This window comes from Protopterus annectens, chromosome 1.part1, assembly GCF_019279795.1.
Source record: "Protopterus annectens isolate FY-2018-M chromosome 1.part1, PAN1.0, whole genome shotgun sequence".
NCBI classification, from domain to species: Eukaryota; Metazoa; Chordata; order Ceratodontiformes; family Protopteridae; genus Protopterus; species Protopterus annectens.
This window is the reverse complement of record NC_056726.1, coordinates 458518530-458535876: the sequence shown is the minus strand read 5'-3', so window position 1 is coordinate 458535876 and position 17347 is coordinate 458518530. Positions and strand designations below refer to the sequence as shown.

General features: G+C 36.2%; 1 protein-coding gene across 1 annotated transcript in view; it reads left to right on the top strand.

Annotated features, from left to right (window-relative positions):
* Positions 1-17347, top strand: part of CAPN9 (calpain 9) — a 626364-nt gene that overhangs the window by 151478 nt on the left and 457539 nt on the right. Inside the window, exon 2 of the mRNA XM_044076034.1 lies at positions 7532-7601. Within this exon, the coding sequence (XP_043931969.1) occupies positions 7532-7601 (70 nt within the window). The remainder of the gene's footprint in view (positions 1-7531; positions 7602-17347) is intronic.

Genomic DNA, 17347 nt, shown 5'->3' with positions numbered 1-17347 from the left:
TCAACTGGGCCAACTATTTCAGGCTAATATATGAAATTTCAGTAACTGTAATCTGTTCCAATGTATAAATACCAGAGTAAGGCCACTGAGAGAATAACCATAATCGGTGTTCCTTTTCATAATCATGCCAGCAGTTATTTTATCCAGGTATCCCTTTGTAAAATAGCAGACTTATTGCACAGATTTGACTGCTTGCAGAGCAGTATGGGGTACATTCAAGACTGTCTTATTAATTAAAAAAAAAAAAAGTAAGGAATGCTACTGCCAGATAAAGTGATTGCGGCGGTAAGATTTAAGTGTTCTGAAGTAGAGAATCAGTGCACATGCAGTTCTTAGAGTAATGTATGAGAAAAAAGGGGGTAGACACAGAGAGTCATCTAGTTCCTATCTGCTACTGAACAGCATATCGACTTGTGTGATGAATCAGCCATGGGACACTTATGGGGATGACATAAAAACTAATGACACTTTATGAAACATAGATATATGAATATCTAAACTTCGAAGTTTCAAAACTTCAAATTTCTTATAGACAAGAACATAAGATTAAAGTTTTGAAACTTTGAAATGTATATAAAAAAATAAAAAAAAAAAATATTTTTTTATGTTTTTGCAAGGGGGCAAGAGTCCCCACACCCCTTGCTAATTAACTATACCAACTCAGAGATCTCACTACAGTGAGGAAAACAGTAAATATACTGTTCCACGCTGTACAGCAATCCCCATTTAAATGGTTCAAAGCTTCAAAACTTAGATGTTGTGGTCTTCGACTTTGAAATTTAGAAGATTTAGAAGTAGACCCATATATATATATATATATATATATATATATATATATATATATATATATAAGTGTGTGTGTATTTAATGGTGTATGTTACTTTGTATGCAGTACTGTTACATTTAACATTGACAGCAGTGACACAAGGTATGGCATGAGCACATCATAGATCTTAATTATGCTTGCTTGCATTTTTGTATTTACTGCGATATATGTGCTCATCATCTGTTCCTATTTGTTATGTCACATTTCCTTAACAATCACTATACTATTCCTGCACTGCTTTTGTCACAAGAAGGTCACACAATTATCTTTCATACTGCTAATAGCATTAGTCCAACGCCAGCTAGCAAGGTAGTATAAACAACATTGCCTATATTTCTGTGTCTTAGCCAAAAGCAGTTTACTTCTATGTAACACGACTTTATCTTCTAACTTGCTTCATTGTAAAGTTCAGTTGGTAACTAATTAGTATTAGTTTCCTATGTCATACTTTAGGAGCCACATTTGATTTATTCATGAACCATTTACTTAGAGAAGAGATTTTCAGGTCTGTGCTAGTGTTTGCTTTCCTACAGAGTTATTCTTTCACAGGCACTTAACATTACAGTCATTCATTTGATTCTGTGTTTCTCTGATCTCTGAAGGGTTGCCTTTCATTGGCAGTGGGGTGGAGCAAGATGAGTCGTTAGTGGTTATTTTCCATAGACTAACCACAGATTCAAACGTACTGGACCTGGTGTGCTGTAATACAGAGGAGTGCTTCATCCCATTTCTCCAGTGTCATGTCCTCACTAGTGAGGTTGGACCACAAAGTTGTTTCATTCAAAATAAAAATCAAATTGATAACCCCAGCAAACCCTGTAAGAGTTAGGAACTATTCCAGTGCAAATTACATTATATTCAGTGTCCCTCCCAACTCTGAGTTCACAATAACCTATGCAGAAATGTTCATAGACAATCATGTACAATGCTGCTGTATGGCCTAGGAATAAGCCCAAAACAAATTCTAAAAACAAACCACACTGATGGAATCATAGCCTTAATAGGGTGTTTCAAAAGGAAAAAAAAGTAATGGCTGAAATCAGGAAGAGAAACTCCCATAATGATAGGAACTCTCTAATTAAACTAAATAAGAAAGGAAGAGGACTAATTAATTCCAACAAGGTCAAAATAGCTTACAGGCTAAAGATAACCACAAGGCTTTTTACAGCTATGTCCGACCTCAAAGGCATCCCACATCAGTGTGCTAAACTGGTGGTCAGTGGTGCCAGCTTCAATGAGTAGAATGACGTAGTGAATTTGCTGTCTGACAAATTCAGCTCAGACTTCACCTTCAACCCCACCCTTGCCACTACCCATAAAATACTTTCTAGAATAACTCCTCCCAGATAGTAAGAGGGAGCAGGTCTTGCAGGCACTTGCTATGGCTAAAAATACAATCTCAGTGAGCCCTAATAATATCCCAGGATGTGTCCTAAATAGCTTGAAACATGTCCTAATAGGACCACTGGAGTCACTTTTCAACTATAGCCACAAAACAGGCTTTGGAACATGAGAATGGAGGACTGCAATGCTTATCCCACTTCACAATGGTGGCCCATCAAGCAGCTCCAGAAACTACAGACCCATTAGTCTGTCTGACTAGTCTAATATTCAAAAGCCATGGAATGAATTATCATGGACATGATCAACAAAGACATAGGCAACCTTCTGACACCAGACCCATCCCAGTGTTGCTTTAGAAGGGAAGGTCATGCCTACTAAACCTGATGGACTTCTTTGAGAAGATCGGCAAGGAAATGGATGAGGTGAAAACGTTGCATACTACTTACCTGGACCTGGCTAAGACATTCAGTACAATACCCCACTCAGGAATAGTTGAAAAACTCACTAAACAGAACATAAATCCCTTAACTCCCTGGATTCCCAGATGGCTCACAGACAGGACCCAGGCAGTCAGGAGTGGTGAGACTGGTCCTCAGTGGGATACCTCAGGGCTCCTTGCTGGGATTGCTCCTATTTGACATCTACTTCTTGGTGGTAAAGGCTAATTTTAAGGGCCTTTGGCTAATCAGGTTTGCAGATAACTGCAAACTGAGAGTTATCATAGAATCCCTTCATGACACAAACATCTTACAAGAGAGTCTAACACAGACACATGACTAGTGCCAAAGTCATGGATTAAAACGCAATGCCTAGAAATGCATTATAGCACCTTTTGGGAAAACTGCCACTCAGGCTAATTATTCAATCAATAGGACACCCCTAACAGTGGACCTTGTAGTCAGGGATCTCGGAACATCTGTAAACAGTAATCTAGCCTTTGACTAACATGTGGCCAAGGTAGTAAGAAAATAATTCTGTGTTCCCCTACTTATAAGTAAGGGCCACTTATTAGGCCCATTACTGAGTATAATGCCCTGCTCAGAATGTACCTGACTAGACATATGCAACAGCTGGAATGGCCAAAAAGATTCCTTACCAGGAGAATCCAGGGTATAATATCATTGAGATATATTGATATATTGATCATCTTAAAGCTGTATCACTATACTCTGTCTCCTACAGGTTACTGAGAGACAGTCTATGCCTGGGATACAAGGCATCCTCAAATCCAGCTCAGATGGACCTTTTTCACATCTGCAAAAGAAATAACATCAGAAGCACTAGATCTTAGGATTTAAATTTTGCTTGTGACACAAATAAGACATGTTGGTGGGACAGTTATGTGCCTCAGAGTATCCCAATGCTCTGAAACAGGCTCCCTATCCATGTGAAGCAGAGTCCATCCCTAACCCTATTTAAGTGTAACCCTTAACAATGCATGGGAAGCTGGAAATTCACCCCAGTCTGGCCTCCATGTCTCTGACAGAGGCAGACAGTAAGCAACAAAGTAAAATACCCCCCCCCCCCACATAACATCTAAAAACATCCTAGCTAACATACCCATTCCTAATATGTTACATTGGGATGAAGCTGGGTTGGATTGCACTACTAGGCTTATAAAGATCCTGGTGGTTGTCAGCCTAGTATATACCTATGAATGAATTGGTAATGCCATCTGTGGAGATTGCTTCACACCTGATCAACATGCTTTGTATAGCTCCTGTCCATTCTGACTGTTACAGCAGTGTGGCTAGAGGATAAGAATCAGGTGGTGTCACACAAAATCCAAACCCACTTTGAAAATGTAGAATCCACTGTGTGGGAATAGACAAGCTATCTTCCAAAATATGAATCCAAGCTGAAAGCTTGTATCATGATCACTCTACATGTTCGGCATGATGACTTAATAAGGAATATATTATAACTGCCCAATATTTTGTTCAAAACTAATGAAGAACTCAGTTTTAAAATACCAGAAAGTACACCAGTGGTATTTTTGGACAACAATAAGATTTTTAAGGATTTGGAGACAACACCATTTAAATCCAAGAAGTTATGATATGATAAAATTTTTTACAACTTATTTAAAAGTCAGAAAGGGTCCCTGGAGGGCTCAAAGTTGTTATAAAATCCAATGAACTGTTTCTTGAAAGTTTTACTGATGAATGGGAAAAGATTTGTGAGAACATGGGTCTCGCTTTTGTTGAACTGATAATGAAGCACAGCGAGACTGAGATCAGCAAGTTAAAATAAATGGACAGCTAGATGTATGGATAAGTTAACACTATCTGCCACAATGTTGGAAACAGATATTAAAATCAAAGAATACAAAAACAAGCTCATCAAGTTTGAAAGAATGTACTCAGAAGAAAAAGTAGAAAAAAATTGAAAGGGGAATGAAAGATTATTACAAGAAGAGTAGAGCCACCCTAACATCAGTGAAGGATGCAGGGTGAGGTCATCCATGTTTTGGGTTGAACAAAAGTGTGAAAAACAAGTTGATGCCAGAGGGAACAGTTTTATTTATTTAACATTTGCTTCCCATGAAAGTCTTACTTGGAATGAGCCAATTTTCAGTGGAGGCCCAGGGAGAAACACTCCAGATGAATGTCTTTGTAACATGGAAGGAAGCTGGAGCACCAGGAGGAAACCTATACAAACACAGGGAAGACATGCAGACTCCATGCAGAAGGCACCCCAGCCAAGAATTGATTCAGAGAACCTCTTGCTCTGAGGGAACAACACAAACCGTGGCACCACTGTGCCATACAAACAACATTTTTTTCAAAAAGGGCAGCAAGGGAAATTGCCACCAAGGTGGCGTAAAAGGATTGTCGAAAGAAAGAAAAGAAAACAAACCAAAATTCAATCAGAAACATGGGGCAAACTGTGGACATTTATTCAAACAACTTCACAAATGAAGACATGGGCGCAAATAGTTCAAGTTCCAAAAAGAAATTCAAAACAAGAATTTTGGACATTACCATTACTAAAAAAAAGAAAGAGGGCACTACTTTTTTATGAAAATATGTACATTGGGGACATTTAGAAAGCACTTAGGCATGTGAATTCTTGGTTGATAGATAAACATACCAATGGGGTTATTTATGATATTATATATGAATTTTTTTTTTTAGTGCAGGCAAATTGTTTGGTATATTCAAGATTCACAAGGCCCTTTTAGAGCCATAGCATCATCACCAGCTTCAAAACTGGAACCGCTTTCCACGATTGTGGAGATGCCTCATTTCATTAAAGATGCATTTATTTTTTAGAAAAAAATTAAGGACAAGATTATACAAGCAGAAGAGTTTTTATTATCACTTGATGTGCAGTCTTTATACACTGTCATACTACACAATGTTGAGTCAGAATGGGTACCACAATATTATATAAAGACCACAAATACACAATGGGGAAGTAAGATTTGTAACCGGAAGTATGGAACAAGTGTTGATTAATCACTTATTTCATTTTTGGGTGAATTTTATCGTCAAAAGAAAGGAGTAGCAATGGGTGCATAAATGGCACCAAATTATACTAATTTGGTGATGACATACAGGGGATTAAGTATTCTCATAATATAATGGGTTTCAATTGGATTAGGACATGTCATTGCTTTATGCATGATAATTGTTTTTATGGAGGGTTAATGAAGAAGGCATAAGTGATTTTATTAAGAGAACCAATCATAGTACTTCCTTTGTTAGATTCACATTTAATAAGGATAAGAACAGGGTTCATTTTTTAAAATGTTTGAAGTACACAGAAAAGAGAGCATTACATTGTTAAACACAGGGGTAACTAATAAAAATAATTGAAGTAATGCTATTTTGCAATATATTAGCATGCACCCAACTTATTTGAAAAATAATTTACCTAAAGTAGCGTTGTCGCCTCACAGTAAGACGTTGTCCTGTTCGATTCTCAGTTAAAGTGTCTTCTGTGTGGAGACATGCGTGAATGGGCGTACCTTCGTTGAAGGTTGTGCGTCAGAGGTGGCAACTCAGCAAATAAAAATCTACTGCCAATCATTAGCGGACCAGAGTTCCGCTGTGGCGACCCCTAACCGGGAAAAGTCGAAAGAAGACACAGAATGTTATAGAGTTAAACAACTCACTACTGAGGCTGAAGAAATAGCAAGTTTGTTGCAAGCATTAACATAAAAGGTTTCTTTCTATGGGTTATCTGGACCAGGTTGTTAAGAATATCAGTGGTAGTACTTACAAAAAATCAAATAGTGAAGTTAAAAAAGCTTCAAGTAAAAGGAACGCAAATTGGTCCATAGCAATGCCACTGATTTTTTTTCCACCGATAGTGGTATGATTAAGAGAATCATACACAACTGGGGCATATTGGCTAGAAGTGAGGAAGTGTTTCAAGTTGTAGGTGAGAGACCCACGTTTATTAATAAAAAGGAAAAAATGTGAAGAACATGTTAGAAAGTAAAAGGGTAGAAGTACAGAAGGTAGTGACAAAGGAACTTACAAATGCATTGAGTGTTCCATGTGCAGGTATATAGGAGAAGGTCCTAGTTTGTATTGTGCTTCTACTCAAAGGGCGTATGCCACTCCAGGATTTTTACATGTGGTCCATCATTTATTATTATTATTATTATTATTATTATTATTATTATTATTATTATTATTATTATTATTTTATGTTCAGTGTGTAACACATAATTCATATTATATATGAAAAACTAACAGAGCTTTAAGAAAATATATTTATGAACATCATTATGCCATTAAAAATTTTAAAAAAATGAATGCTTTGGCCAAACATTCTATTACACATGTGGGTTTTAAGAGGTTTATTTTCTCAGTTGTTGATCATGTATCTAATAGCCTGAATGGAAACAAAGGTGAATCTGAACTTCTTGAAATCAAATGGTGTTTTTTATTGAATGCTTATGCCCCACCTGGGTTAAATGGTGTTTGTCAATTACAAATGTGTTTTAAAAGAAATAAACCCCCCCCAAGACATGTAAACAGTAGGAGGAAAGTGGAGAGAGGTTTAAGGTCATATGGTTAGAAATATTTGATATCAACAAGTTTGTCAATGTGAATTATTTTTTAATTCTGAAAGAGACCTTTTAATGGTCAAAAGCACTAAATGATTTTTAAAAGTTATTCAGTTTGTTCTGCAGCATCTAGTTTGATTTATACATTCTGCAAAGTCCAGAAGATTTGTGAGTTTTCACAGATATCATGCCTAAGTTGCTTAAAGTATTGTGTTAGCATATTTTAGCAAGAATGCATGAAAAACCGGTATCTTGAACAGTTTTCATGTCTGCAGTGTATTTCATTGTTCTGTCTGTTTTATGAGTGTCTCATTTAATAATGCATACTTTATTTGCAGGAAATCTGTAAAAACCCAGAATTCTTAGTAGATGGAGCTTCAAGAACAGATATTTGCCAGGGTGACCTAGGTAAGTACCACTTCTCAATGCTATGTCTCATATTCATTCCTAGGTATTAGTTCTAGATAGTCCTTGGGGAAAACCACAACAGCCATCACGATTTCCACAACATTTCTCATCAGAAATTTCTGAATTAGTATTGTAGTGTCTGGTCTTTTCAGGAAACATGCCTTTTCAGTCGTAATGATATTAATTACCAGGAGGTACTTTTGACATAAAGACGTGAGGTGTGTCCTTATTTTGTTCCATCATTAAATTACTTCAGAATAATGGACTATATAGATTAGTAGGAAGTGAGAAGCCAAGAAACTCTTAATAAAGGAGAATGATTACCGGTTTTAGTTTCCTCAAAACTGTACTTTATTATAATGTCATAAATAAATATGTCCAGTGCAATTTGCAAAGTACTTTTTAAAGAATTTTAAGGCTAAAAATCCAATGTAAGTGACTTAATACATTGTTCAGTGACTGAAAAGGGCATACACTGTACAACTGATTTCATAAAATTCTGTATAGACATATCACCTTCTCTGGACCCCCTAAAGACTTGGCATCAAACCCCACCATGAACATAGAGGATTATGATTGGGTCTCTAATCATAACCATGTTATTATGTGTCTGAGACATAGATACCAAGAAATTCCCCTTGAGAGTGAAGCTTGGTAAATCTTGGCATCCATGTCGCGTACATATAATACTAGGTTACGATCGAAGATCCAAACATAATTCTTTGTAGTGCATGGAGATTTATCTTTTCCATGTACTACTAGTTATAGAAAAAAGAAAAAAAAAGGAAAAGTGATTTTTGCTGGCTGTCAAAGCTGGTATATCACTTCAAACAGACAGCAAGACACATCAGGGCAGATTTTTAAACAGGCAGAACAAAGCTGTTTTGACTTCTGTCAATGTCATTTACTGGCCTGCACTGCCATTTCTTACTGCAAGACTTAATCTTAACAGTGCTTGGGGAGGTGCTTAACAATTGTTAAGATCCGGTCTTATGCTACTGAAGTGCTTAACTGGTTTGGCTTTTTCCTGATATTGAAGCATAATCACAGCACTCCATGCATTACATATAATTCTGACACATGTAGAGCATCATCCCTATTCATTCATGTTCCGTCTGTCTGCCTGTTGCCCCTTTCATAGTGACACCCCCACTGCATATGGTGACCGTGGTGGTAAATCATTCCAAACATACTGCATGTTAGTATATCTGTAGACCATACTGTCCTTAGGTAGTGTTGTAAAGAAATACTTCATAAGGTAATGCATGAATTACTTAACATGCACTGATTCTGTAAAATTATAATAAAATGTATAGTATTTCTTTGAGATGTATTGAAAATGTCACTAGGCTATGTTAAATTGCTGATGACAGTAGCAATGGCACCTGCCTAAACCTTTCAAAAGAAAGCTAGTCTGTAATTTGGATTATTCAGTGTGAGAGCTAGACCTCAGTGAGTATAGCAAACTATTATTTAAGTGTATAGTAAGTGGTTACCATCTGAAAAGAACTATAATTAAACTGCAGAAGGCTGTCAGAATGTATAAACTGTCAAACCTATTGTGATTCTGGCTTAACAAACTGAAACAAAGTTTTTTTTATGATGCTGTTTCATCACCTGTTATTTTAATAAATCACGGGTCAGTATCTTTATTTTTGAAACTGCTTGTTTATGTTCAGATTTATATAACTTTAATTTTAAACTCCTTATTTATGTTACTATATTAAGTTAGCTTTTATGCTTTTATAAATTGTACTGAAAGACTATTGGCTGAATACTGACATATTCTTTTATAATCAAGTACTTAGGAAACAATATATTGCTTGCCAATCTAGAAAACAAAGTTTCTGTTTGTTTCTGACTGCTGAGTGGAGACTAAAACAGTTGCTTTGGTTATAACACCTATGCTAGGATAAATAGTTATATATACATAGGAGCATACATCAGTGGTTCTGAGTGACATAATTGATTTATGTATTAATTTGTGTATGGCTATACCAGTGCCGAGGAACAGAAGGGTCTAGTCAGTGACTACTGCTCTCCAACAGCTATCCCCATGTGAGCTGGATGAAAACAGTACATCAGATTTAGGTGCTTTAGTTATGAGCAGATGACAGTGAGACCTCTGCCTCTGAAACCAGGAGCAGTGGTGTGGAATCCAACTGCTTATTTATGACAGTGTGGTGATGCATTGCCCATATTGTTGTGCTTGGAGTAGAATGCTGTCTCAGTTGTTTATATCATGACTGCATCTAGAAAGGGGTTCTGCTGCTCTGGGAATCTTTAAGCTGTGTAGACTAATAAGAAATCAAGGACCTCTGTGCCTGATTCCCAAACAACTGTTAGGCATTTCATGCTGAAAGACTGCAATTTTACAAGTTGAATGAAAGTATCAAATGCCAAAGTAATTAAGTAGCCCATTCAGCTGAACTGCATCCTTAGCATATATAGTACACCACCTGTATACTAGTACTTGTACTGTAGGTATTGCAAGGTGGAAAGGCCATTAGCCTGCTATACCAGCTTTGACCTGTAGGTGGAACTGTATTGCAGGCTGTAGGGTGCTTCTGATAGGTCAAATGAGGGCCATGTGCATGTGCAATCATTCTTTATGATGAGTTGCTGCTCTTCAGACAAAGGCTAGCTCATGCCTAATTTTATTTAGAAATTCAGATAGTGTTTTGGTAGTGCAGCCATACAACGTGCCACTCCCCATATTTTTTGAATTGACAGATGGTGAAATCAGCAAGAAAAAGAGAGTAGAATTGCTGGAACTGAATTAATCCTCAATTCTTGTCAAATACCTTCACGTGGTGGACCCTCTTTTCACAAAATGTCACCAAGATGACACTGATATATAGGCTGCATCTTATATAGCTTATATCAAGGAGAGAGATAGCTTAGAAAATAAAAAAAGACAGCTGGCTACACAAGTCCAGGATAAAAAAAGTGCCCAATCCTGGTATGTACTGCTGCCAGGACTAGAAAAAATGGCAGTGTAAAATCCTCAAGACACAGAAACATTCATACAGTGGGCCCCACCATTGTAGAAGGAAACAGTAGTCCACAAAAATCACAATAACTGATCGGCGAAAACAGCACCATAATGATGACAGAGTGGACTATTGAGGATAAGGAAAAAATTATGTATTGTTACTATTATGCAGGAAGTCCAGAATTTCCAGATAGAAGATATTCAGATAGATTAAGAGAGAAATTAGAGGAAGGAAAAATACTTGCATAAGAAAAGCTGTCAAAAGTTTCAAATGCAAATTTGCATTCATTAATTCAACAGCTCCACGAGAAACAGTACATAGACAAAGAAACTTTGGGCCACTTTGGAAAAAGAAACAACATGGGAAGTGTGAAAATATAAAGAACAAAACTCAGAGATTTTTGAAAGGTATAAATGTCACTAACAAACTGAAACTGTCCCACTATAGTGTATGCATGCTGACAACCTTATCAGGAAGTTACAACTAACCAATCACATTCTTGTCCATTAATTCCAAAGAAGGAAGTACTACTTTGAAATTACACATGTACAGGTGCATGGACATGTGCACCCCCCCACACACACACACACACACACGTGTGTATACATACAAACAAAAAAACAAGCAAATAGTAAGTTGATTCCTACATGTCAGAAAACAAACTGACCCACTACAACAACATATTCATTTTAAACAAATAGAAATTAATTAAAAATAAGACAAAAAAGGAGGAAGATCCCATCCATATGTAAATAACTGCCCATCCACATCACAGTTACAATAAGAAACATGTAAAATAAATACCTTAAAGCATGACATTAAAACTAATATTACAAATCATTACATTGTTTATTAAAAACACTGCAACAAAGTACTCTAAATACATAATTCACTTATTTGTTTCTCATCAAGTACACACACTAACCGAGTTGTAATCAGTAATTTTCATGGCTTGACAATTTATCAATAGGGTTGCCACATATTCATTTTTTTCCGGACTAACCGGAAATCAAACCGATTGTCCAGTAGTCCGGAAAACACTGTACAAACTCCAGTATTCTCTTTCAAGAAAGGAAACAGACTATTAGAGTTTGTAAAATTGGTGGATTTGCTATGTTTTTTTACAGAAAAGCATAGTAAATTGGCTGAAAGCAGGCATCAGGAACAGAAAAAGAAGGCATTCCCATATTTTGATGTCATGATGACATCACAAAACCGGCGTAATTTGGACCGGAGAGGGGCAGACATGTACAGGTTATGGGTGCTCCGAGAGGTGTGGCCTTGGTCTGGTTTTAGCCCCAATGAAAAGTGGCATCCCCATCTATCAAAAATAAAAAGCTGCACTTACCTGTAATATACAGCAGCTGTCATGTACATGTATGTTTCACATAGTGCACTTACCTGTAATATACAGCAGCTGTCATGTACATGTATGTTTCACATGGTGCACTTACCTGTAATATACAGCAGCTGTCATGTACATGTATGTTTCACATGGTGCACTTACCTGTAATATACAGCAGCTGTCATGTACATGTATGTTTCACATGGTGCACTTACCTGTAATATACAGCAGCTGTCATGTACATGTATGTTTCACATGATGCACTTACCTGTAATATACAGCAGCTGTCATGTACATGTATGTTTCACATGGTGCACTTACCTGTAATATACAGCAGCTGTCATGTACATGTATGTTTCACATGGTGTTTTATCAGTAGTCTTATCCAATAAATTTGACAACTTTTCAAATAATTCCCTCAGAAATGTGGGCATGTAGCCAGGACAAGTAACAAAACATGGCCATTATCACTAGCAAATGACTTAACAGGTCTAGTCCTCTCACAAAACGCTGTCAGTCCATTCTCAACAAAAATGAGAAATAATAAAAAAGATTGCATTAAAGTCTCCTCCAGCATTTCTCTCTAACTTTGATCTCTCAACTGAGTCAAAATCCTGTTGGAAGTTCAAAACATGTTTCACCCCCCCCCCCACAAAGCAATATGAAGAAAGTCCAACATAGGTAGGTGTCACAACTTGATGGAATAATGAGTCCCCAAATTAAAGAGAAAGAGGTGGAGTGGGAGACATCTGAAGAAGAAATACAGACTTTGGAAAGCAAAAGTGATTTGATATGGCCCAGTATATTTATGCAAAGGAGAAAACAAAACTAATCAATACAAAAAAGTAGCACCAATGATATTTGAAGAGAAATACAGGCAAAGGCACCTGGACATGAAAAAAAAATCACAATGCAAAAAATAGGAAGGCAAAAGGAGAAAGTAGAAAATAAAGTGAGTAATAAAGAAGTTAAAAACTAGAAACTGAAGTTATGGATTACCTATGAAGTAAAGAATTTACTGTAGAAAATCCAACACAGGTAATGTCACAGCACAATGAAAGAATGAGCCCCCAAACTAAGGACAAACAGGTGGATTGGGAGGCATCTGATGATTTACCACATGGTGATGCTCTGGAGCCTTCACTAGGAAACTAGTACAAAAATTCAGTTGGAGTTGTACAGCAAGGACAGGATCAGGAAATGGTGGCAATTCTGATGCAGGCAATGTTGTAGAGTGATGGGCCAATGAAGGAGCAGCAGATAATGCAGGAAGCAGCTGAATAGGATATGTCCCAGGAAGATGTCCTGGAACTTTCTGTAGTATGCCCACAGGAAACAGAGAACAAAGAATGTGGTTTCACTTTAGAAGAAAATGATCTAAAGGAAGAGTTGTCTGAGTTAACAGAGATGGCTAGATGTATTAAGATGGATGAAAGAAATAGATAATATACAGTAAAATAAAACCCAAAATGTTAGAAGTTTGATAAAGCAAATGATCACAGCAATCAAGATTATTAACAGATATTCATGTGATATAACAGAAGTCAATGGGATATATTACTGTGCAGATAAAGTAATAACAGATAAAGTCTTACCACAAAATAAGAGCGCAATAAGGAAAAGGAAGGGGAGAAATCAAATGCCATCACAGAAGCATTAAATAGAGAAGAAAAGAAAATTGGGAGGGTGGCCTAATGGTTAAGGTGTTTGCCTTACAAACACAAGGTGCATGGTTTGAGTCTCACAAGGGATAATTGGCTAGGCTTACAATGGCTCGCAAGGACAGTTAGCCTTGTACTAACCTACGAACCTAAGAAAACCATAAAACAATTAAGACAATAAAAGGGAACAGGTCAACAAAAATACAGAGAAAGATAGACACTGTAGAAACAATGCACAGCATCAGAACAGACCAGAATCTGGCATTCAGTATTGCAAATAATAAACTAAAGATATCAGTGCAAGCAGAAAAACTTAGAAGATTTACAGAAAAATATAAAGGAAAAATGCAAAAGAGCAATTTGTTGATGACCCAAAAAAGTTTTATAGAGAACTGAGAAACAAAGCAAAAGGAATAGAAACACCACCTAAAAAGAAGAAGAAATCAACATATTTGGAGAAATATTTATGAAGATCCTGTGGAACATAACAAGGATGCTGAATGGATAGAAAATTAAAAAAAAAACAAATGTACAGGATATGAAATGGGATAAAGTAACGGACAGAGAAACTGAAATAAAATTAAGAAGAGCTCCTAAATGGAAAACTCCAGGCCCAGATTCAGTATCTAACTTCTGGCTAAAACAATTAACATGTTTACACGCAGATTTAGACCTGAGTAAGAATTACTTGTATGCGCATACCGGACAGACACCAAACTGGTTAACAACAGGAAAAACAAAGGGTAAAAAAGTAATTTAGAACAAAGGATCATTTGTTGCTAAATAAAGCCATAATAGAGAATTGTAAAAAAGGTAAGACTGTAAGTATGGCATAGATAGATTACAAAAAATAAAGTTGGTAACATCCCACATTCATGGATAAAGGAGTACTTACAGCTGTATAAGATGCATCCTACATCCATCAGTTATATTACCGTGACCTTGAAACAGTGGCAAACCACTTTGCAGTTAAGCCATGACAAAGGGCAAATTATTATTCCAGTGATAAAAACGCAAAGAGTAATATTTCATGGTAATTCTTTGTCACAACTTTTTTTTTTGTTTTGCCCTTAACCCATTAAACTGATTACTTAACAGATTAGGTCAAGGTTACAGTTTAACTGTCAGAAAACAACCTTGCTTAAGGACTTCTCATCTACTTTTTGTGGATGGCTTAAGCCGTATAGTTCATTAGATGAGGAGTTGAAAGCACAATTGCAAGTGACTGAAACGTTCTCAAATGATATGAGAATATCATTTTTGTTGATGAATGTGGAAAAGCAACTTTTAAAACAGGAAAGTTGCAGTACCAAGAAAATATTAATCTGGGACAGAATGTGTTATAAAAGAGCTAGGTGGAAAAGGCAGGTAGGAGTGTATACGTATTTTGGAACTGATGAAGGATCAACAATAAAACATGAACAAATGTGAATAAAACTCAGCATGGAATACTTCAGAAGATTAAAACTAATGTTGAAAACAGCCTTGACATCTACAAATAAAGTTCAAGCTATGTATCAATTTGCTCTTCTGATTTTAACTCGCGGTGTTACTGTGATTGACTGGCCCCAAAAGCTATTGGATCATTTGGGCAGGAAAACAAGAAAAATGCTTCACACTTATCAAATGATATATAAAAGTCAGTGTATACCAAGATTATATATTCCTCACACTGAAGGCAGTATGGGTCTCCTCGAAATTGATTGCGTGTACAGATGTGCAGTCACGAGATTGCATACATATCTACTGACCTTATCAGATTCAAATATAGTGAAAGTTTTAAAACATGAAGAGAGGCAATCTAAGGTGACCCCTTTGCTTAGTTTAGCAGAAGTATTCCTGTGTCAAGCAGGAATGGAAGTCATACCAGAAGTAGACAAAAATCAGGCAGCAACTGAATGTGCCAAAATACAAAAAACAACGAATATAAGGGAAAGATCAGATGAGTAGGAAAGAAATGTGGGAGAGCCATACATATAGTAGCAAGAATTGAAATTTACTGGAACAACCTCATGTTGATCAGGACTTAACATAGGAATGGTCAAGAGGTGAGCTGAAATCAAAAGATGCATAATTAATAATGGTAGCCCAGGATAGTGGACTTCATACACGTTGGTTTGCAAAGTCCATTGAATATGTGGGAGAAACAGACAAATACAGGTTCAGTAAAAAGAATTGGAAACAGCAGGACTTCTTCTTGTTGGGTGCAATACACTCATGGCAGAGGGCCTGTACACTGAAAGGAACAATAATGTGGCAAGACTCTTGCACTGGAGATTGTGCAAACACTACAATATAGATGTAGCTGAGAAGCATTGGAAACATAAACCATAGAGCATTACAGAGAATGATGAAGAGTACATCACATGGGATCACCCATTATCATCAGTTCAAAAAATAGATTGAACAAGTGTGGTTTCCTGGCTTCGAGATGTTGTTCCTGACGTTAATCGCAAGTATTTAGTGTCGTGGACTGTTGCTGCTTATTTCAGCTTGGTTTCGTGCATGTAAGTTCATTTTCTTACTCAGAACGGCTCCGAAGAGTTGTATGCTGCAGGAAGCTTTCTACGTGATCAGGACGCTTACTACGGATGTGCGAAACTATCGCTGCCTTTGTGCCTGTTAATCAGGCTTTCTAAATGTATGATCTGTATTCCAGATCTCTTCATGCGATGAAAGTCTTTAGTATGCCAGATGAATAGATCTAGTGTTCTGGCCCTTTTTTGGTTGCATTTATTTTAGCAGGCATGACAGGCGTTTAAATTTTAAAGTGCTTTATTTTGCTACTTTTTTTTTCTCACACTGAATCTGAAATGGTGACCCAGCCAACAGGGGGTCCTGTATTTGTTACTGATCTTTCATTATATTGCAAATATTAATACTTGTTTACAAGTTCATTAATATTATAGTCATGTTGCACTATTTAAATATGTATTGTCCACAGATGTTAAGGGTCATTAGAAGCCCTTGGTTTATACTTCAATGTGCATGATTCAAAAACCTGAAACTAATATATACTTATAATAGGGCATAATAATATTATATTGCATAAATAGACTTCATTTATTTCTATAATAACAGGTTATACATATTATAAATTGATGTATAGTATGTAGGAGTAATGTGATTTAATAGTTACAGTGTGAATCTGTACTAGACTAGTTAGTATTCTTATTAACAAAAGCTTTCACATCTATTAGAGCCTTACAAATTGAATTTAGACTAGAATGAGGAAGATTTATTAGTGTTAACTGTTTTTATAGTTTATTAACATATAAATATTATATTTTATTTCTAGTTGACAATACCTTATTTTTTAATTACATTTATTTTACATATCTAATGACATTTACTTAAGCCTTTTCACATACATTCATGATTATTATTGTCTAGTTATATTATGGCTTTATTAATTATATTTCTGTTTCATTATATCTCTTTACAGCATTATATCAAACTGTTGATTTAGCAAGCTCTATTTATATTCAATACATTCACATTTATCTTTACAGGAGTTTGTGAATACACAGTAGAATGGGGAATGTGTATGTCGGGCATCTTGTATTTTAATAGTTGTGTAAATATGTTTAGCTTTGATAACCTGATTTTAGTCCTTTTTAGGACTTTACTTAATTTTTTGTTCTTCAATTTGGTGATAATGGTGACCATGTACTTACACTTTATTTATTGGTCTTTTTGTCTTCCTTCTTTAGTTAAGTTCAGATGGGTAGGCATTGGGTTAGG